This window comes from Leptosomus discolor, chromosome 17, assembly GCF_034619465.1.
Source record: "Leptosomus discolor isolate bLepDis1 chromosome 17, bLepDis1.hap2, whole genome shotgun sequence".
In the NCBI taxonomy this organism is placed as follows: domain Eukaryota; kingdom Metazoa; phylum Chordata; class Aves; order Leptosomiformes; family Leptosomidae; genus Leptosomus; species Leptosomus discolor.
In genome coordinates, this window is record NC_141407.1 from 16,672,812 (window position 1) to 16,697,235 (window position 24,424).

The 24,424-nt window shown below is 60.3% G+C and overlaps 1 protein-coding gene across 1 annotated transcript; it reads left to right on the plus strand.

Annotated features, from left to right (window-relative positions):
* The first annotated feature begins 15,915 nt into the window (after positions 1–15,915).
* On the plus strand, positions 15,916–20,157 carry SOX18 (SRY-box transcription factor 18). Its single transcript, XM_086474585.1, has 2 exons — positions 15,916–16,348; positions 19,307–20,157. Exons 1-2 carry the CDS (start codon positions 15,916–15,918, stop codon positions 20,155–20,157), a joined length of 1,284 nt encoding a protein of 427 aa, XP_086330711.1.
* Positions 20,158–24,424: the final 4,267 nt, after the last annotated feature.

The window sequence follows — 24,424 nt, forward strand, 5'->3', positions numbered from 1 at the left end:
TCGGGAAGGTCCTTGGGAAGCAGGCAGCTGCCTGTCCCGTGTGTGGGGTCGGGTCACGCCGGTCCTTGGCGTCAGAGGCGCGCTCGAGCGGCACCGCTGCCACTGTGACTGTGGTTTGTGTCACTGCAACGCCAAGATGGTTCCTGACCACAACTATGGCCGGGGACGTGTCTCAGATTCCAGAGCGCGCAGTCACCGAGGCCGAGCGCCGTCACCCCCGTCGCTCCCTGCCTCCGAGCGAGAAACCCGTCACCCCCACCAACGCCGGCCTCCCACCGCGGCGGACCGTCCTCGCCCAGGGCCCCCACGGCTGCCTGGTTGGCAGCGGGTCCCCGAGGAACTTAACGGCATGAAATCCTCACGCCTGCAGCCCTGCCTGCTGCCTGAGGGGCAGGAGAAGAGAATGCCCCCTGCCTGCCTGCCTGCAGGCTCTGCAGCCTGACCCTGCCGGCCTGCGGCTCCGCTCTTCCCAAGGGTTAACAGGACAGGCGTTTGCAGAGCAGGGAGGGTTTCTGGCTGACCTTGGCTGGGAAGCAGCCGTGGCGTCGCTGAGCCCAGCCCCCCTGAGCAGGGAGCCGGTGGCCGAAGCGCTCCCCAAGCCTGGGTGGAGGTAGATCCAGAGGAAACTCCACCTCCGCGGGAGCCAACCTGCTATTGCAGGAATTCCCAGAGAAATTCCCGCTTGGGCTGATCTGTCAACGGATCCATGAACTTTCTTTTACCTCTTGTGAAAGCAGCTACTTGAATGTGCTAAAAACAGAGCAGGGGCGAGTCTGTCGCTGAGGTTGGGCTCTGGGGAGAGGTTGGGAGGGGGCTTTAGCTGACCCCTGCACACCAAGAGGCACCGTGAAAGCCTCCGTACGTGGTGCCTTGCTGGCAGCTCCCCTCGGCAGGCAGAGCTGCTGGAGTCAGGAGAAGAGTTTGCTGCAAAAGAGAAGCCCACAAAATCTCACCTCGTTTTCCCACCGGGTGACGGTATCTCCCAAGTGACTCTCAGCTGATTTGGACCTGGCGGATGGGCTGGATCAACTTCGATGAGCTTTCCTTGCTTCCAGTCTCCCCAGCAGATTCAAGTCACCATCATTTGTTTGGAGATCGGCCACCAAACCCCACCCTTTCTCTTGCTCCCAATCACCGGAGGCTCGATCTAGTCTCTACTTGGAGAAGGCAGAGACGAGAGGCCCTCCTGGGCCCAGCCTTACCCACCAACCCACCACGAGACCCCTGGGGAAGCTCTGTCCTGAGACACCCCCTAACTTCAGGGGTGCCCAGGCCTCCGCAATCTCAGCCTTGGGGTTATGGCTCGTAGGGACAGGAAGGTTGGCTGTCCCTGGGTGACAGACACGCTGGGCTCTGAGCTGGTAGCGAGAGACCCCATCCAGGGAGCAACGGACAGCAAGTAGCTGGTAGACCCCAAGCGCTGATCCAGCACTGCCAACTCTAGCTAGGAGATTGGAGCAGCTGCCATAGGCTTTGGGGAGGGGGTTTTGATGTGTCTCCTCTCCTTTTCACCCTCGTCAGCCTGCCTTGGTGGCAGCAGAGGACTCCTAGCTCTGCTGGGTGGTTCACTTCTAGCTCTCGGCCATCTCCACCTGGCACGGCAGCCGCCACAACAGGACTTCTGCACGTCACCAGTGAGGATGCCCGCAGCCAGCCACCCTCCTGCAATGACAGTCAAGCCATTCCCAGCACTGACCTCCCTGGGGCTGGTTACTTTGCTGTTCCTCCTTGAGCTCAGGGCCACTCAAATCTGCGAGAGGAGGAGGAGAGAGACAGTGGAACCGATCCCCAAGACATGACCTTGTGCCAGCCCCAAGATCTGCCTTTTGTCCTGCTCCTTGCTGCAATTATCCGATGTCCTCAGGTTCCTAGCCCTAGCACCAGGAGCATTTGAACCTGGAGGTCCAAATCCTCCATCCAAACACTTAAGAAACCTGGAGAATTTGACCCAAAGGGTTACTTGCATTTCTGTTTTGCAGGCTGTCCTGTTTTCTCCTCTGAAGAGCCAAGGGACCTCTCACTGTCTTGTGGCACAGGCCCTGCTAACAGCCTGGCTCCCAGGAGATACCACAGGCTCCATCTGTGCAGCGCCGGCAGAGCAGCTCACAGAGGCTCCGTGCCCTCCGCTCCCCACAACCTCCCGCTGCATCTGTCCTGGAGCTGCTGGTGAGCAGCCCGTGCCTGGGGACACTGCCATCTGGACCTCCTGGGACACGTCCTGCACCAGGAAGGGCTGCAGGATTTGGCTGCAGTGGGCAGCAGGCACAGAGGGGAACGTGGCCAGGACCACCCCGCGTGGTAGCCCGGCCTCTGCCACCCTGCGAAAGGGGGAGTGTGGAAGGGAGGACGCAGAGGAGATGATGGTTCCCCTGGGCCCTGCTGGTTGCAAGCACCAGGGTGGATTTTGGACCTCCAGCTTGGCAGATGCTCTTCTGAGACATTTTGGATGTTCCCTAAATCTCCTCCTTTTAACGTTTTTAATTCTGCTGGCTGCTGTTCAAAAACAAGGGGAGGAATAAGGGCTAAGCAGCAGCCTGTCATGCTTTGTGAGGGGTTCTCGGGGGACTCTGGGCCAGACAAGCAGCTGGCCCAGAGCCGTGCCAGCCAGGGGGGTGCAGGCTGCCGTGCCGCACTGGCCACTAACGGGCTCTGGGGTCTGGGCTGGCCCGTGTGTGCGTGAGAGCGTGTGCAAGCGCTCAGGTCTCCTTTCTCTCCCCCTCTCTGTCTCCTTTTATTCGCCTCCATAAAACATAGGAAGTTCAAGCCATTCATTTTGCTATTTGTGTCTCCCTCCCCACACCCCGGTTCCCTCCCTTGCCCCCTGCAGCCTCTCGCCTCGCTGCTTGCCCAGCATCCTTGACCCCGAGAAGTCTGGTGTGTATGCACTTCCCTTTTGGCCCATGGAAAGCGCCACTCTGAACTGGTGCCTTGATAAGTCTGCTGTGGGAAGGCAGGGGCTCCTGGGCTCTCACACAGGGCTTTCCCATGTAGCATTTCCTATGCTGTCCCTGCTCACCAGCACGACCTCCAGACCAGGGCGGTGGGGAAGCTCTCTGGATGGCGGTGGCCCTCCGTGGCAGCAGGTCTGTCCTCCTCGGGCTCTCGTGACTTGCTCGGTGTCAAAAGCCACGGCGCGTGGAGGGAGGCATCCTCCCGAGGAGGAGGAGGAGGAAGGTGGTTAGCTTCATGGGCTAACACAGCGCCTCTCAGCTCACCCAGCAGCAGAGGATTGCGGAGGGCTTCGACCCCCTCAGCCCCTTCCTCTTGGCGGTTTTGCAAACAGAGCTCTGATATTGTCTCCCACGGAGTTTGAGATCAATGGGACCCAGGTCCTGTGTGGAGCAAGCACACGGCAGAGCAGCCGGGGCTGGGATTGAGACCGCAGAGCGGCTGGAGACAGGGATCGACTGGTAGAGAGGGAGGAAGGAAGGCTCAGCCAGGAGGGCTGGGGCAGCACAGAGAGGCCTTTTCTCAAAAATACCCTCCCCTGCCCTGCCGAAGCGCCAGGCCCTCGGGGTTTCAGCCGTGGGCTGGGCACCACAGCAGTCCCTCCATCACCACGGGGACACGAGGACGGTGCCCACATGGTGGCTGCACGGACACACACCTCCCGCTGCCCACCAGCGAGGCGGAAGGTGAACTCCAGGCAGCGCTTGGCCTCCTCCATCCAGGGCTGGAGCGAAAGCTGCTTCAGCGCGGCTGCAGGGAGCCGTGCAGGGCAGGTTCCCCCCCACGGCCAGGGCACCCAGGATCTAAAAGCTGTCAGAGCTTCTAGGGCTGGGGGCTGGATTCGTGTACCTGAGGGGGCTGCTGGGTGAACTGGGAGGAAGGGTCTGCACGGGTGAAGTCAGCAGGGTGGGCGGCTGCGCCGCGGCACGCTGGAGGGCAAAGGCAGCGTCCTCCCGGCCTCACCGCCTTCGAAACCCCCCGGACACCCCCTTGCCCCCGTGCTAACAGCGTGGCGAGGCCAAGCAGAGCCTGGGGGTCGCTGGGGTTTTGCCAGTGCCCTCTGCTCTCCAGCAATCCCCGCAGCGATGGGATCCCCGATAAGAGCCTTCTCCCGCTTATCGCCCCATCAGCCGCCCCGCAGGCGGCTCAGCTGCCCCACCGCCGAGCCCCGAGCCCTGATCTCATCAGCGCGCCGCACACTTGCGGCTCGAACAATAACCTCCTTCCCTGCCCGACACAATTCCCAGAAATGCACAGCCTCCTGCTAAAGCCTCCCTGGGGGAAAACATGCCAGCCGGCCTGTCGGCACCAGCACGGACATCGCTGCCAGCCACTGGCAACCGGAGCTTGCCGCGTCCCCGGCGCGGAGGCACCTCTGCGAAAACAAGGGTGTGCTGGGTGGGGTGGAGGGAGCGGAGGGAGAGGCCGAGCTGGAGGCCTTGGGACCATCCTTTAGCTGGATGTGCTCAGGAAGTCCCTCTCCCTCTGGGCGTTCGTCACCAGGCACCTCGCCCCGTCGAGGGGCACGCGTTCGCAGCCCCCCTCCCGCCCCAGCTCAGCTGCACCTCACTGCTCCGAACGCCTCCTGGGTGCGCGGGGGCTGCTCGTAGGGCTGGGAGGGAAAAACCCAAGCCCTGGCTGCCCGGGCTGGGAGGGCAGAGATGAGGTTCATGCCTCCCCTCGCCCCGGCGGACCCCCAGCCAGGAGAGGCTGTTCTGCATCTCACAGCATCGCTGAGCGCCTCGGCCTGCCGGAGGTTCTCCTCGCCAAATTTGAGTAATCGGCGTTGCAGCTTCCAGATGGAATATCTGGACACCCGGGCAAGCACGGCTGGATGCTCGAGGCGGGTATTTACTGAGCTGGGAGTGGGAGAGGGCCAGGCCAGCAGCTGGCACGGCCGTCCTTTCTCCAATGGCTTCCTCTGGCGTTCTCCAGCCTGTCTGCCCCGCACATGTGTCCTGCTGGGGCCACATGTGTCATCCAGGGAGGCGCGGCGGCAGCCCTGCCTGCGCAGGCAGGGGCACGGCAGTGCCGGCGCGATGCAGGCTGCAGCCGATGCATGCCGCGTTTTCCTCCCTCCAGACCTTGCAGCGATGCAGCGGACATTGCCAAATCCCCGTGCGAAAGGCGCAACGCCGGCACCGTCCCGCAGCCCGCGTGGACCGGGAGCAAGCCCCCAGTGCGGAGCAGCGGCCAGGGTAGCCCCGCGGGTGCAAGGGGGCTGCGGGGGGCTGCTGGTAGGGAAGGAAGCCCAGCCTCATGGTGTCCCCAGCGCGGGAGGGCCAAGGCTCATGGTGTCCCCAGCACGGGATGCATTGTTCACGAGAACACACGGGGAAGGCCGAGGAGGACAGACTCGCCGGCTGCAGCGGGCTTCCTGCCTCCCGGCCGCGGCCGTCGCCTGACATCATTGCTCCCGCTGGGAATGGCCACCCCGGCCCCGCTCGGCCCCTGACAGCAGCTGATAAGTTCTTGACCTCCTGCCCAGATTTCCAGCCTCCCCCCATGGTGTGGGGGCTTTTGTGCCTGCCGTCCCCCTGCCACCGTGGCACGACAGCCGCCGAACCTGCGTCCTCTTCCTCACCACCACCACCACCGGCACGGCCGTGGCGGTGCTCCCTGTCACCTCGCCATCCACCTCTGACGGGGCGGGATGGCACGATGCCTCGGTCCCGGTGCCGCATCTGCTGACCACCCCGTCCCTACGCTCTGCCAGCCGGGTGGCTGGAGACCCTCTGTCTCGTGCTTTGGGTCCTGCGTCCCTTAAGTCCCCTCTCTGGCCCTCGCCGGTGTGTGGCATCACGGATCAGGAGCTTGCCTGGGTCCCAGGGGCACGGCACAGCACCAGGGCTGGGGCAGGCAGAGCCGTGGCCATGTGGCAGCCCCATGGGTGCCACCTCAAAGGGGCTGCTGCCCTGAGCAGGATGGTAGCCCCATCCCACTCATCCTCCCGTGCCACTCACCCAACCCAGCCCAGGAGCGTGTGTTGTCCAAAAATCCCCTTTTTGGATTGAAAGGGGTGCAGGAAAGCTGAGGAGGAAGAGGAGAGGGGGACGCGACGTGGGTGTTGGAAGGCTGTTTCCCCCTGCGAAACGCAGAGGTGCCGCACGGACCCCATGCACCAGCCCCTGTGGAACCACCGACCTTCTCCCCATCATCCTCCTCTCCCCCCAAATGACAGCGGGGACCGGGGCGGGGGGGGGGCAGTGTGCACTGAATCGCCCCCCTCCACCCTGCGCACCCCGACGTGGGCTTTTTCAACTAGACTTTGTAGTGCCAGGGCGCAGCAGGACCCCGCAAACCTCGGGTTGCCCCCCTGGCAGCCCCCCTCGCCTCGCAGCCCCCTGCAGCCACGTACAGCCACGAGGTTTTTTTTCCCCCCGGGTGGCTTCTCGCGAGCCGGCAGAGCGCGACCTCGGGCTGACGGGCTGCAAACCTGCCTCCTGCCCTTGCCCAAACCCGCTGCCCTCAGCACTTTGCTGCAGCTGCTTCCAGCGCTGTTCTAAGAGTTTTTCCTTGCAGCCTAACACACCCCCCCCCCCGCCCCTGGCTCCATCCTTCTGGCTCCAGCCCGCTGGGGATGGAAGGTTTCTCCTTCCCGAACACAAATATAACTGTAATCTGCTGAACCCCGCTGTTGATCCCGACTGCATCCTCCTGTCCTGAGCTTTCCTACAGCGCGCCTTTTATACCGGTAATAGCACCAGGCTCCTTCTCCCATCATTGTTGACTCGACAATGAAAACTGTTTGTATTATTGTGTCCCCGAAGCTTTGCCAATAGCACATGTGTCCCGAGCTGATAGCAACAGGCTTTGGCAAGGCTGCGGCTCCATCAGATAAGAGCCTTTAACCTTATTTCTCCAGCTCGAGCACACCACGAAGGGCCGTTCTGCCGTGAGCCTTTGCTTCTCCTTCCTGAGCGCTTCCAGATCTGAGCAAGGTTGAACGGGCCAAGCGAGAGGGGTCGTTAGGAGGAGGGCAGAGGTGGAGGTGTTCGGGGACGGGAGGGGGGCGAGCAGCCTGGGAAACGGCCTCTACTTGGGTGAGAGAAGAGCCCTGGAGGGAGATGGAAAGATAGAACCACTTTCCCAGGCAATTTAAGGGCTAAATGCTCGGCCGGCCGTCCCCTGCCTTCCTCAGGGACCCGCTCCACCCCGCCGTGCTCCACCTTGGCCCAGCTCCCGCGCACAGCAGGAGCGAAGTGGAGGAGAAAGGCTGGAACCCGGAGGCCCTCGCACGCTCCCGGCTGGCCTGTGAACAAAGCCTTTCCCTTGGAGCCCTTCCCTGCTGCCTCCCTCCTGCCCCCGGGCCCCCTGCACCCCACCAGCCGCAGGGATCCCTGGCATCAGCGCTGCCTTCATCCCTGGGGGTCCACGCCATCCTCCTCCTCCCGCGTTGCATCCCCGCACGGAACCCACACGCAGCCACTCGCAGCATCCCCAAGCCCCAGCTCCGTTGCTGGGGGATTTTGCTGCTGTTTTCCGTGAGCTGCAGCACAAAGGATGCTCTGAAATCCGAAAGTGAAGAAAAAGATGCTGAGGCAAGCTTTTGAGTCTCGGGTTTAGCCCAACTTACGGGGGGGGATGTCACAGTTCTCGGGGGTTTGAGCTGCAAATGCAGCACGTTCATGGTCATTTCCCTTCCCTTAATGTCTCCAACACAGCACTGAAAAGCAAAAGTTGTTCCTCTGCTTGCAGGGAGGGAAAGCTCCCAGGCTCTTTACTTTATTCTTAGTATTATTACTGTAATTATTATTATTGTTCTCTCTCAGGAAAGAAGCACTCTGTCAAAATTACCCTGATACATCCTGCCCTTTGCTGGAGAAATGATCATCTCTAAAGGGCCCAAGGAGAGGCTGGGTTGCCCCGTGCCCTGCACAGCACATGGGGAACTTGAAGCACAGAACAGCAGCAGTGTCTACCCTGCTCTGAGCCAAAACTCCTCTCTTCCACTTGGGGTTGGCACTGAGGGTTTCCCTGTCCTCTCTGGAGGTGAGGTTCCGTCCTCATCTGTGGTGAAAGCCTTGGCGAAGCAGAGAGGTGGCCACGAGACCCCGTGTGCAAGGAGGTGGGCGGCGAGCTTCGGCGAAGGTTGTCACTTCCAGGGATGCTGCAAAGGGCTCTCCTTCCTCCAGGGATGCTGCAAAGGGCTCCCCTTTCCTCCAGGGATGCTGCAAAGGGCTCCCCTTTCCTCCAGGCCTGGCTGGAGCGATGCTCAGAAACCAGGCAACCCCCTCCCCGGGATCCTGTGGGCAAACTAACCAGCACATGGAAAACCCGAGAGGAAAGGACTGGGGTTCAGGGGCTGCAGACAAAGCCGGGAGAGGGGAGAGAGGAGCGTGGCGCAGGCAGCAGCCATCTGCCATCTGCAGCAGGCTGGTGAGGTAATGCCTCGTGCTGAGTTAAAACACGTCAGGAGCCGCAGCAGCTCTTGAGATCAGCAAACCTTTCCCAGATGGAGGCGTCCTGTGCTGCTGCATCAGCTCTCCTGGCGAGGCAGAGGACGGGCGACCCTCCTGCTGGTGCTGCGGGGCTCGGTGGGTGCAGAGGTGCAGCCGGCCATCCCCCTCTCCCCTGCTTGCCCGCCGCTGGAGTTTTGGTTTAGGGAGCAGAGAAGCGATAACCGGCTCAGCCCTTGCTGACAAGCTCCTGAGGACTGAGAGGCAAAGCCGTGGAGGTGTCCTCGCTGTGTTGCCTTCCTTAATTCCCCTCCCGTCCCCTGCTTGAATGTGGCATCCTCATCCCTGATGTAGCAGAAGCTCGTTTGCCCACGGCGCTTTCAGCTGAACGATGCTCGAAGAGCAAGGGATGAGCGAACACGCAGCGGGGCGCAGAGGTCGGGAGCCCGCAGGGCCCCGCTGAGAAAGGGTTCTGCAAAAGGAGTGTCCGCGCTTTCCCTGGGCGGGGGGACATCGTCTCCCGGCAGTCCCCAGCGTGGCAGGGCCGTTGCTGTTGGAGGAAAGCAGGGGACAACGGTTGCGGAAGGTTCACCACGGTGGAGCTGCATCCCGCCGTGGTGCTCGTGGGCACACGTGGCTGCAGGACCACAGACAGGCAGCCCCAACCCACCTCCCCAAAGAAGCCAGGCTCAGAAATCCTCCTGACTGCAGATTTCCTTTCTCTGGCACCCAAGAGGAGGTCAGGCGGGCCAGAGCAGCGAGCCTGGGCATGCGGAAAGAGCAGGATCCCGGTCCTTGGCTGCACCCCCTGCCCAGACACCAGCGAGGAGCATCTTGTGCCAATTCGAGCGACGGAAGGAGCGACTAACCCCGGCGTGCCCAGGCTCTGCCCAGCCCAACTGCCGGCCAGCTGCCTGTTCCTGGGAGGATGCGATGCCACAGGCAGAGCACATTTTCTTGCTATAATCGAGAAAAGGACTTGTGCCGATCGGAGCAGCTGAATGGCAGCCAAATCTGCTTCTCGGCGGCTTTTCTACACTCTGTGTTCATGTATTTGGCATGAGTAGCTCTGCATTGAGGTAATTCATTAATGCTGAACCAAAAATGTGTTTATGGGAGTCTTGAAATAGTTGGTAGAAGTGTAAGACTTTCCTTCCTAAAAGCCTGGGCTCTCTCTGTGATGGGAATCGAGTATTAAAGCAACCACCGCTGCCGCAATCAGCTGCCGGGAAAGTCACTCCAGCCAGCGGGCATGCCCTGCGCCCGCCGCCACGCTCAGCCCTCCTCGGGCACCTCACCCTGCCGAAACCTTTCCCCGGCGGACATAAGCGCCGCGGGTGGGATTTGCAGAAGCTTCGCTCCTGCTCAGGGCGTGGGGGGGGCTGCACCCTGGGTTTCGGGGGGAGCGGGTCAGGGAGCGAAACACGGGGTGACGTGGCTGGAAGTGCAGCCCCCCAAGCTGGTGGTACCATCAGCAGAGAGCCAGGGCTGTGCAAGAAGGGGCCGTGGGAAGGGGAAGGGGAGGCAGGATGGCCCCGGTGAGGACCAAGGGCTCTGGCCACCACCCAGGAGGCTGCACCGGCCGCGCCGGAACAGCTTTTTCGGGTCAGCCGTGGGTTTCGCCGCTCGCACAATGGGTATGGCTGTTGCCATTCCCGTTATAATCCTGTATAAACAAGGCTGACCTCTGGTTATTGAAAAGAGCTGAAAAAGAAAGACAACTTTCTCTGCTTCCTCGGATGCGGTGCCTGATTGCTGGGCTTGGCCGGCGCCGTCCGCGCCGTGCTCCCGGCTCAGCCCCGCAGCCGTTGCGGACCTGCCGGTGTGGGTGGCACTGGGGCAGGGTGGCAGCAAGCGCCTGGGCTAGCAGGGTGCTGGGGCTGAGAGCCACTGTGGCCCAGGGCACCTTCCCGCTGTCCCCACTGCCCTTCACTTGTCAGATGGAGCTAGAAGCGAAGAAAAAGAGCAAATGAGCAGAAAACAGCTGAGCCGGCCTTTTCTGGGGCTGGGGCTGACCACCACTGCCCATTCTGCACCCACTGCCCTGATTTGGGTGGGAAAGAGTCTGGTCCCTTGTTGGGGACATGGGGGACATGTCCCCCTCGCACGGGCACGCGGCTGCTGCCGGGATGCTCCCAAGACGGACGCCGTGCCGCATCTGCCGGCGCCCGGCAGCCCCCGGCCAGCTCGCTCGACGCTTGCCACCTCCGCCTGACCCACTGAACTCTTTGTCCACCAGGAAACCGGGTGCTGAGCTGGGTGCTGGAAAAAGGGAGGCTCCGGTGAAAGGCAGAGCATTTCCCAGAAGATGACTTCAGCCTCCCGGCAGGGCTCACACAAAGCCCCAGCCCTGAGTCCTTTGCTCTCCAGGAAGCTCCTTTCTTCGGGAAGCCTTTGTTCCAGCAAAGGCTGCAGCAGCCCCAGCCCCAGGGGAACCTACGGGACCCGCCGGCGTGGGGGGCACCTCTCAGGGCACCGGTGGAGCCACCGGCCTGGCCAGCCCTGCGTGAGTCCCCCCATATTGTCCCTGCTCCCCTCAGTCGCCCCTGGTGAGGAGCATCTCCTTCGGGATGGAGAAGCGGGTGCCGGTGCAGGTCCCGTCCATCCCAGCTGGCCGCACCGCTCCGGGTACCTGTGCGGCGTGGCCTAAAGATAATTATTAGCTGCAATTAATAAGAAATCTCTTCTTGTGAAAGATCTCAGACCGAGGCACCAGCCCCGCACCGCTAATTGCCTGGTGATGAACTCATTAGCGGTGTGAACACACCCAGAAGCAAGGCTGGTCTGTGCGACCGAGCGAAGGCGGCGCTGGCCACCGCGGGAGGGTGCGGTGCCCGCACCCAGGCCCAGGGACCGATCCTGCTCCTGCCCCTGCCCGGGTGACGGCTCCCCTGGTGCCTTGCACCCGCTGCAAAATGAGAATAAAAAGCAATTTTCCCACCACGGTTCGGGGCTTTGCTGCCGCTGTGCTGCGGGGGCCCTGCCAGCACCCACCTGCCACCTCTGTAACCTGGGTGCAAATTTTGGGGGTAAACCCCTTGGATTTGGTTGCACAGGCCCTAGCCCAGCCTGGGGCTCCTGCCCCCACCCACAACTTTCAGCAGCAGAAATAACCATCAGGCTCAGCCAGCGGCGCTCGCTCTTACCTCCTTGCCACCCCCCCCCCAACCCCCCTTCAAGCCCCCAAATCCCCGAGACCCCTTGGGATGGTCCAGGTGGTGCCGCAGCTATTTTTAGGCGGGTGGGAGCTCGGCGTCGGGCCTGGCTGGGAGGAATAACCGGCAGCCAGAGGCTGAGGCTGGAGGCGGGGAGGGAAAATGCCTTTGTGGCGGGGAGCGGAGGCTGGCGTCCCCACCGCGCTTCCTCTGCTAGGTGTGGTGCTGGGCTGCGCGGGATGCTAGCAAGGGAAACCGGGGGCTGGGGTGGGGGTGGGAAGCCGCCAGCCCAATAAAACAGGGGGGAAAAAAGAGGGGGAAAAAAGGAAAAAAAGGAAAAAATATATATATACAGCCTGCGTGGGATGCTAGGAAGGGAAACCGGGGGCTGGGGTGGGGGTGGGAAGCTGCCAGCCTAATAAAACAGGGGGGAAAAAAAGAAAAAAAAAAAAAAGGGAAAAAAATATATGTACAGCTTCTCACGTTGAGTGCTGGGCCAGGGTCCAGCTCGCCCGACGCCAGGCCCGGCGAGGAGGGTGCAGGGAGAGGTCACCCAGCCAGCGCTCGCACCGATCTTATCTCTGCCCGGGGATGTCCAGTGCTTCCTCCCCGTCGCAGATGTGGTGGGTGGGGAGCCAGGGCTGGAGGGGGGGGTGGTTCACCATCACCCCGTGTCGCATCCCCATGTCCCCTGAGCAGTGGGGCAAAAGGAGGGGGTTTTGTGTGTGTGTGTCCCCGCTCCGGGAGAGCCGAGCTGGGCACAGACCCCACGCCCTTCACCCCACACCCCGGCTGGGTGAGGGTGCTTTTGCTCTGGCTGTGGGGAGGGGGAACAAAGCGGTGTAGCATTGTCCCCCCCTATCCCCCTCCTGGGCTGGTCCAGGCATTTTTGGGTGCGCTGCGCCCAGGCATTTTTGCACCCAGGCGTTTTTGGGTGCCTTGCATGCTGCTCCATCCCCCCCTCGCAGCTCTCCTTCCCCTCCCTCCCTGCTTCCCAGCTCTCATCCCTCCTCCTCCAACAACCATGCCCTTCCTTTCCCCCCTCCACCACCCTCCCTGCCTCTTCCCCCCCCTCCATCCCCACACTGGGATGCGGCACCGACAGCAAACGCGCTGCGAGGCAGGGTTTGCACCCCACCGTTGCTCTGGGGACCAAGTGCCTGGCTTTGCTCCGTGGGCAGAGGAGGTCCCAAACTACCCCAAGCGCAACAGGGGCAGCAGCACCGCTCTGATCCCCCACCCCACGCCATCCCTGCGTCAGGAAAGCATCCCGAGCCCCCTGGCACCATCCCGGGCGCAGGAGGCCCACGCTCGGAGCGGTGGCACGCAGCAAGCGTGGCAGGCACGAAGCGCTGCGTCTGCCTCCCCCCTTCCCTGCAAGGGTTTGCCCCAGCTCTCAGCGTTTGTTTCCAGGGCACGGAAAAAATCAGAGCTGTCCCCTCTGCTACCCCGCTGCAGCTCATCCCCGCCGTGTCCCAAATGCCAACCTGTGGCACCAGGTTGCCCCTGACTCCGGGGCAGCTCTGAGCCCACCCGGAGGCCAAAGATGCTGCTGGGGCCATGCAGGCGGCCACGGGGTGGATGCGACCGGGGAAAGCGTGGCTTGCTTGGCCAAAGCCTGGGAGAATGGCCAGGATCAGCGGCGGGGGGATGTTCCTGGGATATCCCAGCGGCTTCCCAGACCAACTGCCCCAAAGGCTGCTCACTTCACCCCACAAGCAGCCACAGACCCTAGCCTGGGAGCCCCCAGCTCCCCCCCAGCACCCACCTTGCTGCTCCCAGGGCAGGGGCAAAGAGCCAAAGCCTCCGGTGCCTCAGGGGCTCGGCTCTGGGTGGCGGCACGCGGCTGCTCCTCCGGCGTGGCGATGCTCCAGCCCCTTCCTCGGCTGCACGGCCGGGGCACAACGGGGGAGAGCAGAGAGGAGGCTCCTTGCAGCCGTGCGGGCTCTCCCGTGGACTGCTGCTGACTTGCTCTTGCAAAATATTAACAAAAGGCTCCAGGAACGTGAAGGAAATCTAACCCCAAACCTCTGTAGCTCCTGGCTAGTGTTTGAAGAATAAGTGAGAAGAGATTTTTTTTTTTTCCAAATTTTTTTTTTTATTATTATTTTTTAGGGCCTTTGTTTTGTTTAGGGTTAACAGCAGATTGGCTTTTCCAAATCACTTCCAGACACACACAAACCATGGCATGCAATACCCCACCGCTGCAAGGAGGCTGGGAGCTGGGCTCTTGCACAACTTAGTGCCCCAAAGTCCTCCTAACGCTGAGGTTCACATTTCAAGCTGGGGTCTCCGGCATGTCCGCAGCCGGAGGGGGCTCGGATGCAGATCCCCAGAGCTGGGGCATCTTTCACACACCAGCCGGATTGCCTGGGGGGTGTCGGGGAGCAGGGACAGCATGCAAGCAGGTCCCGTTTGCAAATGAGTCCCGCAGAGTTCATAACTCCTCCGTGCCAAGGGCAGGAAGGACCTTCAGACCACCTAGCCTGGCTCTCGGCGCTGCGAATCTCTGCTGGCCGGCAGCCGAGCGAGCAGAGCGGTGACCTGGTGGCGGGGGACGAGCCGCTTCTCCGCGGCTGCCGATGGCAGAGTGCCGTGGGTCTGCCACCGTGCCCGCGGCGCGTGCGGCGACGGCAGCGCCACGCCAGCCCCGGCAGCGCGGCTCGGGAGGCAGGTTTTAGCCGCAGTCACCCGTCGGCTGGTGAACCCACTATTCCTCAACAGTCTCACGGGCTGGAAACACGTTTCTTTTCATGTGAACGGTGCTTAAAAGCAAGGAGCCGTTTCTCCCCTCGGCACTGAAATTCCCACCAGAAAATGGCCAGGGGAAGAGGGCTCCCCCCTGCCTTCACCCCAGGGCTGCTCCTGACCCCGGACCGGGAACGCTGGCCAAAACACACACACAAAATAAGTCATAAGAAAAATAAATGCAGAGCCCCAAGCATCCCTGTCTGCCTGCAAACAGGCAGCCTGGGAGGCAGATCTAAACACTTCCCTGCCTTGGCTCGTTGGGGCTGCAGGAGGCACAGGCAGATCGCATGTAGCCAGAAAAGGGGCTTGCAAAATAAAAAAAAAAAAATGAAAGAAAGAAAGAGAGAGAGAAGGAGAGAGAGAGAAAGAAGGAGAGAGAGAGAGATGGAGAGAGAGAGAGATGGAGAGAGAGAGAGAGGAGAGAAAGAAAGAGAGAGAGAAGGAGAGAAAGAAAGAAAGAGGAAGAGAAAGAAAGAGAGAGAGAAGGAGAGAAAGAAAGAAAGAGAGAGAAAGGAGAGAAAGAAAGAGAGAAAGAAAGAGAGAAAGAAAGAGAGAAAGAGAGAAAGAAAGAGAAAGAGAGAAAGAGAGAGAGAAAGAGAGAGAGAAAGAGAGAGAGAAAGAGAGAGAGAAAGAGAGAGAGAAAGAGAGAGAGAAAGAGAGAGAGAAAGAAAGAGAGAGAGAAAGAGAGAGAGAAAGAAAGAGAGAAAGAAAGAAAGAGAGAAAGAAAGAGAGAAAGAAAGAAAGAGAGAAAGAAAGAAAGAAAGAAAGAAAGAAAGAAAGAAAGAAAGAAAGAAAGAAAGAAAGAAAGAAAGAAAGAAAGAAAGAAAGAGAGAAAGAAAGAAAGAGAGAAAGAAAGAAAGAAAGAAAGAAAGAAAGAAAGAAAGAAAGAAAGAAAGAAAGAAAGAAAGAAAGAAAGAAAGAAAGAAAGAAAGAAAGAAAGAAAGAAAGAAAGAAAGAAAGAAAGAAAGAAAGAAAGAAAGAAAGAAAGAAAGAAAGAAAGAAAGAAAGAAAGAAAGAGAGAAAGGAAGAAAGAAAAGAAAGAAAGAAAAAGAAAGGAAGAAAGAAAGAAAGAAAGAAAGAAAGGAAGGCAGGAAGGAAGGAAAAGAAGGCAGAGGAAAAAATTAACAGCCCTTCTCCTTGGAAGGAAGGGAACTGGGCAGCAGCGTCCACACCGGTCCCAGCCCGGCCCTCCCCGGGTGGCTCTTCCTACTGGTGCCTGGGGACGCCCCCCTTCCTCCTCCTCCTCCTCCTCCTCCTCCTCCGTCTCCTCCTCCTCCCCCTCATCTCCTCCTCCTTCTCCTCCTCTCCCTCTCGTCCTCCTCCTCCTCCTCCTCCCCTCCGCCCCGCTGATTGGTCCAGCCCGGCTATATTTTGCCCCTTCCAGCCCAGCATCATCCCAAAAGTTTTTTTGGGGGGAAAAAGGGGGGAAAAAAAAAAAAAAAAGAAAAGAGGAAAAAAAAAAAAAAAAAAAAAAAAAGAAAAGGAAAGAAACCAAAACAAAGCAAGCCGACCCGAAATCCTTCCCCCTCAGAAGCGCAGGCGAGGGAGAGGCGAGCGGCGGGGCTGCTGCTCGGCGGCTGCTGGACCCGGTGGGACGCGGCGGGACCCGGTTCTCTCTCCGGCACCCGGTCGGGTCGGACACCAAGTGCTGTCCAGCTGGAATGAATATATCTGAGTCTAACTACTGCCGAGAGGAGATATCGCAACCCCGGGGCGACTGTTCATGGGTCACCGCCGCCGTGCCGGCCGCTGAGCCCGGGCTCGCCTTCCCGCGTCCCCCCGCCCCGGGAGCCGCCTCCCCCGCCAGCCGCCCCTCCAGCCCCGAGCCCGGCTTCGCCTTCGGCCCCGGCCCCGGCGGAGCTGCCCCCGGCCCCGGCGGTGCGGCCCCCGGCGGCGCGGCCCCCAGCCGCACGCCCAGCCCGGAGCCGGGCTATGGATACAGCCCCCCGGCGGGCCGGGCCGAGGGCAAGGCCGGCGAGGACTCCCGCATCCGCCGGCCCATGAACGCCTTCATGGTGTGGGCGAAGGATGAGCGCAAGCGGCTGGCGCAGCAGAACCCCGACCTGCACAACGCCGTGCTCAGCAAGATGCTGGGTGAGCGGGGAAGGAGCTGGGGGGGGGGGGGGGGGGGGAACCGGGGGGATGGGGGGGGGGGGGGTTGCGGGAGTGCGGGGTGGTGGTGGGGTGCGGGGGGACAGGGCTGGGGATGCAGGGGTGCAGAGCTGGGGATGCAGGGATGTGGGGGGACGGGGCTGGGGATGCAGGGATGTGGGGGGACAGAGCTGGGGATGCAAGGATACGGAGCTGGGGATGCAGGGATGTGGGGGGACAGAGCTGGGGATGCAGGGATGTGGGGGGACGGGGCTGGGGATGCAGGGATACAGAGCTGGGGATGCAGGGATGTGGGGGGACAGAGCTGGGGATGCAGGGATGTGGGGGGACGGGGCTGGGGATGCAGGGATACAGAGCTGGGGATGCGGGGATGTGGGGGGACAGAGCTGGGGATGCAAGGATACAGAGCTGGGGATGCAGGGATGTGGGGGGATGGGGCTGGGGATGCGGGGGGACAGAGCTGGGGATGCAGGGATGCGGGGGTACAGAGCTAGGGATGCAGGAGTACAGAGCTGGGGATGCGGGGATGTGGGGGGACAGAGCTGGGGATGCAGGGATACAAGGCTGGGGATGCAGGGATGTGGGGGGACGGGGCTGGGGATGCAGGGATGTGGGGGGACGGGGCTGGGGATGCAGGGATACAGAGCTGGGGATGTGGGGGGACAGAGCTGGGGATGCAAGGATACAGAGCTGGGGATGCAGGGATGTGGGGGGACGGGGCTGGGGATGCGGGGGGACAGAGCTGGGGATGTAGGGATATGGGGGGACGGGGCTGGGGATGCGGGGGTTGAGAGCTGGGGATGCGGGAGTGCAGGGGTAAGGGCTGGGGATGCAGGGATGCGGGGGTATAGAGCTAGGGATGCAGGGGTACAGAGCTGGGGATGCGGGGATGTGGGGGGACAGAGCTGGGGATGCAGGGATACAAGTCTGGGGATGCAGGGATGTGGGGGGACGGGGCTGGGGATGCAGGGGGACGGGGCTGGGGATGCAGGGATGTGGGGGGACGGGGCTGGGGATGTGGGGATACAGAGCTGGGGATGCGGGGATGCAGGGGTACAGGGCTGGGGATGCGGGGGTACGGGGGTACTGGGCTGGGGATGCAGGGATGCGGGGGTACGGGGTACAGAGCTAGGGATTCGGGGATGATGGGGTACAGAGCTAGGGATTCGGGGGTACAGAGCTAGGGACGCAGGGATGCGGGGGTACAGGGCTGGGGATGCAGGGGTATGGAGCTAGGGATGCAGGGGTATGGGTATGGGGATGCAGGGGTATGGGTATGAGGATACAGGGGTATGGAGCTGGAGCTGTGGGCTGCAAGAGTGCAAGGCGCTGGGATGCGGCGGTACAGAGATAGGGATGCAGGGATATAGGGCTGGGGATGTGGAGATAAGGAGCTGGGGATGCAAGCTGTGAGAGTGCAGGGCAGTGGGATGTGGGGGTACGGAGCTGGGGATGCAGGGGTATGGGGCTGGGGATGCAGGGGTGTGGGGATGCAGGTTGCAAGAGTGTAGGGCGGTGGGATGCGGGGGTACAGGGCTGGGGATGCAGGGATTTGGGGCTGGGGATCTGGGTTGCAGGAGTGCAGGGCTGTGGGATGTTGGGGTACAGAGATAGGCATGCAGGGATGTGGGGGTGCAGTGCTGGCGATGTAGGGATAGGTGCTTATGGGGCTGGGAAGGTGGGCTGCTGGGGTATGGGGCGGTGGGATAGAGATATAGGGCTGGGGATATATGCTGCAGGGATACAGGGTATTGGGATGCAGGGATACAGGGCTGGGGTTGCAAGTTGCGGGGGTACAGGGCAGCAGAATGCAGGGGTGCGGGGCTGGGGATGTGGGTTGCAAGGGTATGGGGTATTGGGGTGCAGGGATACGGGTCTGGGATTGCGGGCTGAAGGGATACAGGGCATTGGGAGGTGCAATGCAGGTTGCAAGGATATGAGGCAGCGGGACATGGGATGCAAGGATACGGGGCTGCACTAGCCAGGCTGCAAGAGAGCAGGACTGCGGGATGCAGGCTGCAAGGAAATGGGAGCGAGGGAGCTGGGTTGCACGGATGGGGTGCTGCGGGCTGCAGGGATAGGGCGCTGCAGGGCTGCGGGCTGCAAGGATAGAGGGCTGCGGGACGTGAGCTGTCGGGGTGTGGGGCGAAGGGGTGCTGGCTGCAGGCTGCAAGGATGCCGAGCTGGGGGATCGAGGGCTGTGGGGTGCGGCGCTATGGGGCTGCAGGATACAGTGTTTGGAGGATGTGGGAATACGGGGCTGCGGGATGTGAGGATACAGAGCTGCAGGGAAACGGGGCTGCGGGATGCAGAGGGGCAGGGCTGCGGGGTACGCAGCTGCGGGCGATGGGGCCCCGGGGCTGCAGGATGCGGGATGTGGGAACACGGGAAGCAGGATACGGGTAGAGGGAGCCGCAGGATGCGGGACTACGGGAAGCAGGATATGGCCAGATGGGGCAGCAGGATGCGGAGGCACACGGGGGTGCGGGGACATGGGATTCAGGATACGGGGGTGCGGGGTTTGGCGATGGGCAATTGGAGCCGTAGAGGTGCGGGGCTGTGGATGCGGGATGCAGGGAAGCATCCGGGGACTGGGCTGTGCCGAGGGGACAGTGGGAGACAGAATCCCCTGCCCTGGCAGAGGGGTTCCTGTGGCTCCCCCCCCGCCTCCCCCGGGGCATTGAACCCCCATTCTCCCTCTGTGTTGAAGTGCTGGGCACAACCCGAGCCTGCTGCTGGGACGGGGGGACAGGACAGCCCTGCTTGGGCTCCCATTCCTCAGCCCTTCCTTAGGTGCCAGCACTGGGACCCTGCTCAGGTGCTGAACCATCCGAGGGAGCCCTTCCCACCCCAAGGGCTCCTTCCCCGCGGGTTCCTCCGTGCCTCGGCCAGCGCCGGGTGGCCCAGCCGGTGTCACAGAGCTTTGCTTTCCCCCTCCAGGCCAGTCGTGGAAAGCGCTGAGCGCCAGCGACAAGCGTCCCTTTGTGGAAGAGGCAGAGCGACTGCGAATCCAGCATCTCCAGGATCACCCCAACTACAAGTACCGCCCAAGGAGAAAGAAGCAAGCCAAGAAAATCAAGAGGATGGAACCCAATATCCTCCTGCATAACCTTTCCCAGCCTTGCAGTGACAACTTCAGCATGAGTCACCATGGCGGCAGCCAGCCGGGCCACCCCCAGCCTCCCCCACTTAACCACTTCAGAGAACTCCACTCCATGGGGTCGGATATTGAAAACTATGGCTTGCCAACTCCTGAGATGTCTCCCTTGGATGTCTTGGAACAAACCGAGCCGGCGTTTTTCCCTCCGCACATGCAGGATGACTGCAACATGATGCCCTTTCGCGGCTACCACCACCATCACCAGATGGAGTTTCCCCAGGAGAAGTGCATGGGGCGGGACGTGGCGGTGCCCTACGCGCAGACCCCCTCGCACTTGGCCGACGCCATGAGGACTCCCCATCCCTCCAGCATATACTACAACCAGATGTGCTCGGGAACTCAGAACGGGCTTTCCGCCCACCTGGGCCAGCTCTCGCCCCCACCCGAAGCCCACCACATGGAGAGCGTGGATCACTTGAACCAAACCGAGCTGTGGACAGACGTTGACCGCAACGAGTTTGACCAATATTTGAACATGAGCAGGACTCGTCCCGAAGCCTCGGGACTCCCTTACCATGTCTCTTTGTCCAAAGTGACTCCTAGAAGCATCTCCTGCGAGGAGAGCAGCTTGATATCCGCCTTGTCCGATGCCAGCAGCGCTGTTTACTATAGCCCCTGCATCACCGGTTAGGTTGGCCCCGCCGTCCGATGCTCGCACCGGGAGAGCCCCGGCTCTCCTCTGAAAACAAAAAGCCATCCTCCTTTAACCACGTGCTCCATAATATTTAGAGTTATCTCATTAAATGCATCGCTTTCTTTTGTTTGGTTGGGGTTTTGTGTTTTGTTTTGGTTTTTTTTTATTATTATTTTGGGTTTTTTTAAGAGAAAAACGACATGCTGAACTCACTGATATACCGTATAACTATATAACACAGCTAGACGCCTTTCCCAAGCACTAGCCTGCCCGCCGCGCTCCCCGCTCCAGCCCTCGGCAGGGCGTAGCTGTAGCTCCCACCAGCTCCAAGGGGCATTTTTCAGCCAATTCCACTAAATCCTGCCTGCAACAACCACCGCCAGGACGAGCCAAAGCGACCTGCCCCCAGTATTTAACCCAAGGGCAGGCGGACTTGCAGAAGTGGGGGGAGAAACTTTTAGGAAGACTTTGCCAGGGCCATTAAAGAGTCGGCGCCCGTTAGGGGTGGGCTTTAGGACAGTTTTTACTGTACTCTCAGCAATATATTTTAATTGGGCAACAAAACTATATTTTTACTAAGCATTTTTATATATAAAATGGTATTTAATGTCTTTTGGGGTTTTTTTATTAGACTTTTTAAAAATAAATCAAGGGATATCCATGAGATCTAAAGCATTTATGTAGCAAAGCTGGATTTTAAAAAAAAAAAAAAAAAAAACAACAAAAAAACAGGGGGGGGGAAGGAGATATTTTGTGAAAAGGGAATGACAATGTAAATATTGTGGAACAATTGACTGGAATTTTGTACAAAAGAAAAATATGACTGCAAACACTTTTATTGTCTAGAACTGTATGGAGAGCAAACTGTTTTATACTGGTTAATTATTAAAACATCTTCATATAATTGTTCCCATCTTGTGTGCTTGTTGTGTGAACACATATTTTCCGCAAATACATGTTGTCCCAACCATTTCCAGATTTTTGTATCCGTTGATTAATGTTTTGACAACCTGGCAAATGTATTAATTTCCAGGCTGCCGCCCGCCCGCCTCGGCAGCCGCCTCGGGCTCCGCGCGCACGGCTCGGCTCGGCGCGGGACGGTGGCCCCGGCAGCGGGACGGGACGCTGGTGGCCACCCCACGGCACCGCGCCGTGCCGCCCGGAGATGCGCTCTGCAGGAAAAGCAGCTGTTCTCAGATTAAAAGACAATAAAACATGCGATATCCCCCTCTGAAACCAGCCTTGGTGTGGTTATTGTTTTGCCAGCACGGTCCCCGCGGCTCACCCTGTTTTCCCATGAAACCCCCCAAAAATAGAGCCTGGCTCCTCCAACACCTTCGCTCTAGTCCTCAGAGCTGGAGGAAAACCCCATGTGCCGGAGCCCTTCCACCTCCCGGCCCTCGCTGGCTGCTTCCCGACAGCCGGCGGGTCTCGCCGAGCCGTCACCGTACCCAGCCGGACCCCGCTTGGAGCCGCCGGGGCTTTGCCAGAGCTTCGTCCCCCTCCCCTGAATCACTTGATGATTTACAGCATTATTTTGTTCCATTTGAAACGGAGAAGCGACAATCTGTTGCCTAAAACCCCGGTGGCATCCGTTCCTTGAACGCCGAGTGATTTAAACCAGGCTGATATCGCCAAAAAAGGCTATTAAAAAAAAAAAAAAAAAAAAATTGAATAGAAGAGGTTTTTTGTTGTTGTTGTTGGCAAAGAATTGCCTTTTAGGGGAAATGGATATTTAACAAATGACATTAATTTTCAAGCTTCTCCTAAATTAAATTCACATTAGTGTTAACAGGACTAAATCCTGACTCACTTTTTTTTTTGTTGTTGTTGTTGTTCTTCTTTAATGCGAAGCGCTAATAAACGGGACCACTTCGGGGGCTGGCGACGCGCTCCCATTAAACGCCAGGAAGGCTCTTCATTGTCTTTCCATATACAGTATGTAAAAACGGGGAATACATGGAAAAATGACCTCACTACCTACACGGGAGGGCCGGCGGGCGCCCGGCGGGTGCCAGAACCCGCGCCGCAGCAAACAAACACGACACCAAATGAGAAGCATCCTGTGCCGCCGCCGATGACTATGAAAGGAAGCAGCCGTCTATGGGCTCCGTCCCGCTCCGCTCCCCGAAACAGCCCGGGAGGAAGGAGACGGGGTTTGGAAGGGGTGGGGGGAGGGGGGGGGGGGAAGAAAAGAAAGCCCTGGCTTATTTTCCAGCCCCCGACTTCCAGGTACCTTCCAGGCGAGGATGCGATCACTTCCTGCGCTTCAAAGAAGCGATGCGCCCGCCGGCCCTCGCCCAGCTGCCCCGCGGTGCCGGGGGGAACCGGATCGCATCACGGAGGAAACGTGAAGTCATGTTTCTGCAGCAGAAATTCCCTTCTTTCCCCACGGCTCGCGTTGTGCCAGCTCGCCTCTGAGCTAGAAATCCTTGGGGTGTGGTTTTTTTGGCCGCGGTTCCGCACTCTGGGGCAATTTGGGTGCAGCGTGCCCCAGTTTCGCGTGCTCGCCGGCACCGGCGGCGTGGCAGGGCATGGGCAGGAGCTTTCCCAAAGCACCTGCGCTGCAAAACTGTCGAAAATGTACCTTTGCCGTGGGGCTGGGTGGGGAATTGGGGGTCTCCTTCGTGCCCAAGGATGCTGCCATGGGGCCGGGGTAGGTAGCGGACAGAAAACCACAGGTCGCTCCCATCCAGGGATGCATCACGTTGAAACCGCGGCTGCTGCACCGCTGCCGCAGCACCAGGCGGTGCCATGGCGATTTGGCAGGGACCTGTCGTGCCCACCCGTCCCCAGGTCACCAAGATCCGGCGCCAGATTTCGGCTCCCCGGCTCTGCGTCGCTCTGACCCGGTGCGGCGTTTGCCAGCAGGGCCCTGCCTCGCTTCTACACAAAAGCAGGCAGGGCCCTGCCAACCCTCCTGCCTCACTCAGCCCTGGGTGTTTTTATTAATAATAAAGCCTAATTGCAACCGAGGCCGTGAACAAGGCGTGGCTGCCCCGTCTCGCCGGCCAGCCCTACCCCAGGTCGTGGGGAAACGAGAAAGAAGGGAAAGGAGAGAGGAAGAAAACAGGAGCGCGGGTTCGGGTCAGCTACCGGGAGGACCCGTGCCAGACCCCGGGGGATGCCGCCTCCTCCCATCCCTCGGTGTTTTGCCCAGCCTTTTTCACCTAAACTCGCCGTTTTGATGTCAAATTCGCCAAGAAGTGCCCCAAACTGGGGCTGATCCTCCAGCCTTGCCTCCGAGCGGGCAGCGTGTGGCTGGTACTGAGCCGGCAGCGGTTTGGGCAGGCACCTTCCTGCGGCGTTGGAGCTTCAGTATCACGTTTTAGCCGTGGCCAGGGCAGGATTTGGCCCTCTCCAAACCCAGGGTTTGGCTGGGCTGGTCAGCACCGGGGCTGGTCCAGGAGGACGGAGAGCTGGGCAGACCCTGGAAGGGATGCTGGCTCCTTGACGAGCTTTAACCACGCCACTAATGAGCTGTGTTTGATCTGACACTCAATCCGCTCTCTCCCAGTCCCGGTTGGCTTTGGCTATTCGGGTTTGCTGGGCTCGAGGGTAGTTAACCAAACCACAGGTCAGAAAATCCACGGAGGGATGGGACTGGCTGCTCCAGCTGTGCCCACGGGAGCTCGGCGGTCCCTCAGCCCAGCCAGGACACATCCTGCACCGTTCAGGCACTGGGACTGGACAGAGTGGGCCAGCCCTGCGCACCGGGAGAGCCTTTTCGTTTTTAGCATCGTCTTCTCTCCCTACCCCCACCCCCGGGGCTGGGAAACCATCCACCGGCGTTTTAGTTCGCCACGTGCCGGTGGCTCAGGTGTGACGCGGGGCTGGAAAGGGACGGGGCTGAAATAGTTTGGGGATGATTTCACTGCCGTTATGGCTCAGGCCGGGGCTGTTACTACACAGCCTCTTCCGATTTTTATGACTTAACCTCTCCAAAGCTCGGGGCCTGATGGTTTTGGACTGGGGAGGAGAACCGAGGGGCTCTTAGCAGGTCGTTACGGCAGAAATATGGAGAAGGTATTTGACAGGTGTATGTAAAACCTGATGGGCCCATCCTGCCGGCTTTCCCGGGATGGCTGCCGGGGCAGGGAGAGGGGCAGGAGCTGCCGGGTCCTGCCTGGGCTTTCTGGGCAGGTGGCATCTGCTCCGCGTCCCTCCCCTGGGGATGTGGGGCAGTGGATCCCGCCGGGGGCTCGCTGTGCCACGCACAGGGGCTGCTGCTGCAGATGTCCCCACACGCCGTGACACGTGTGAG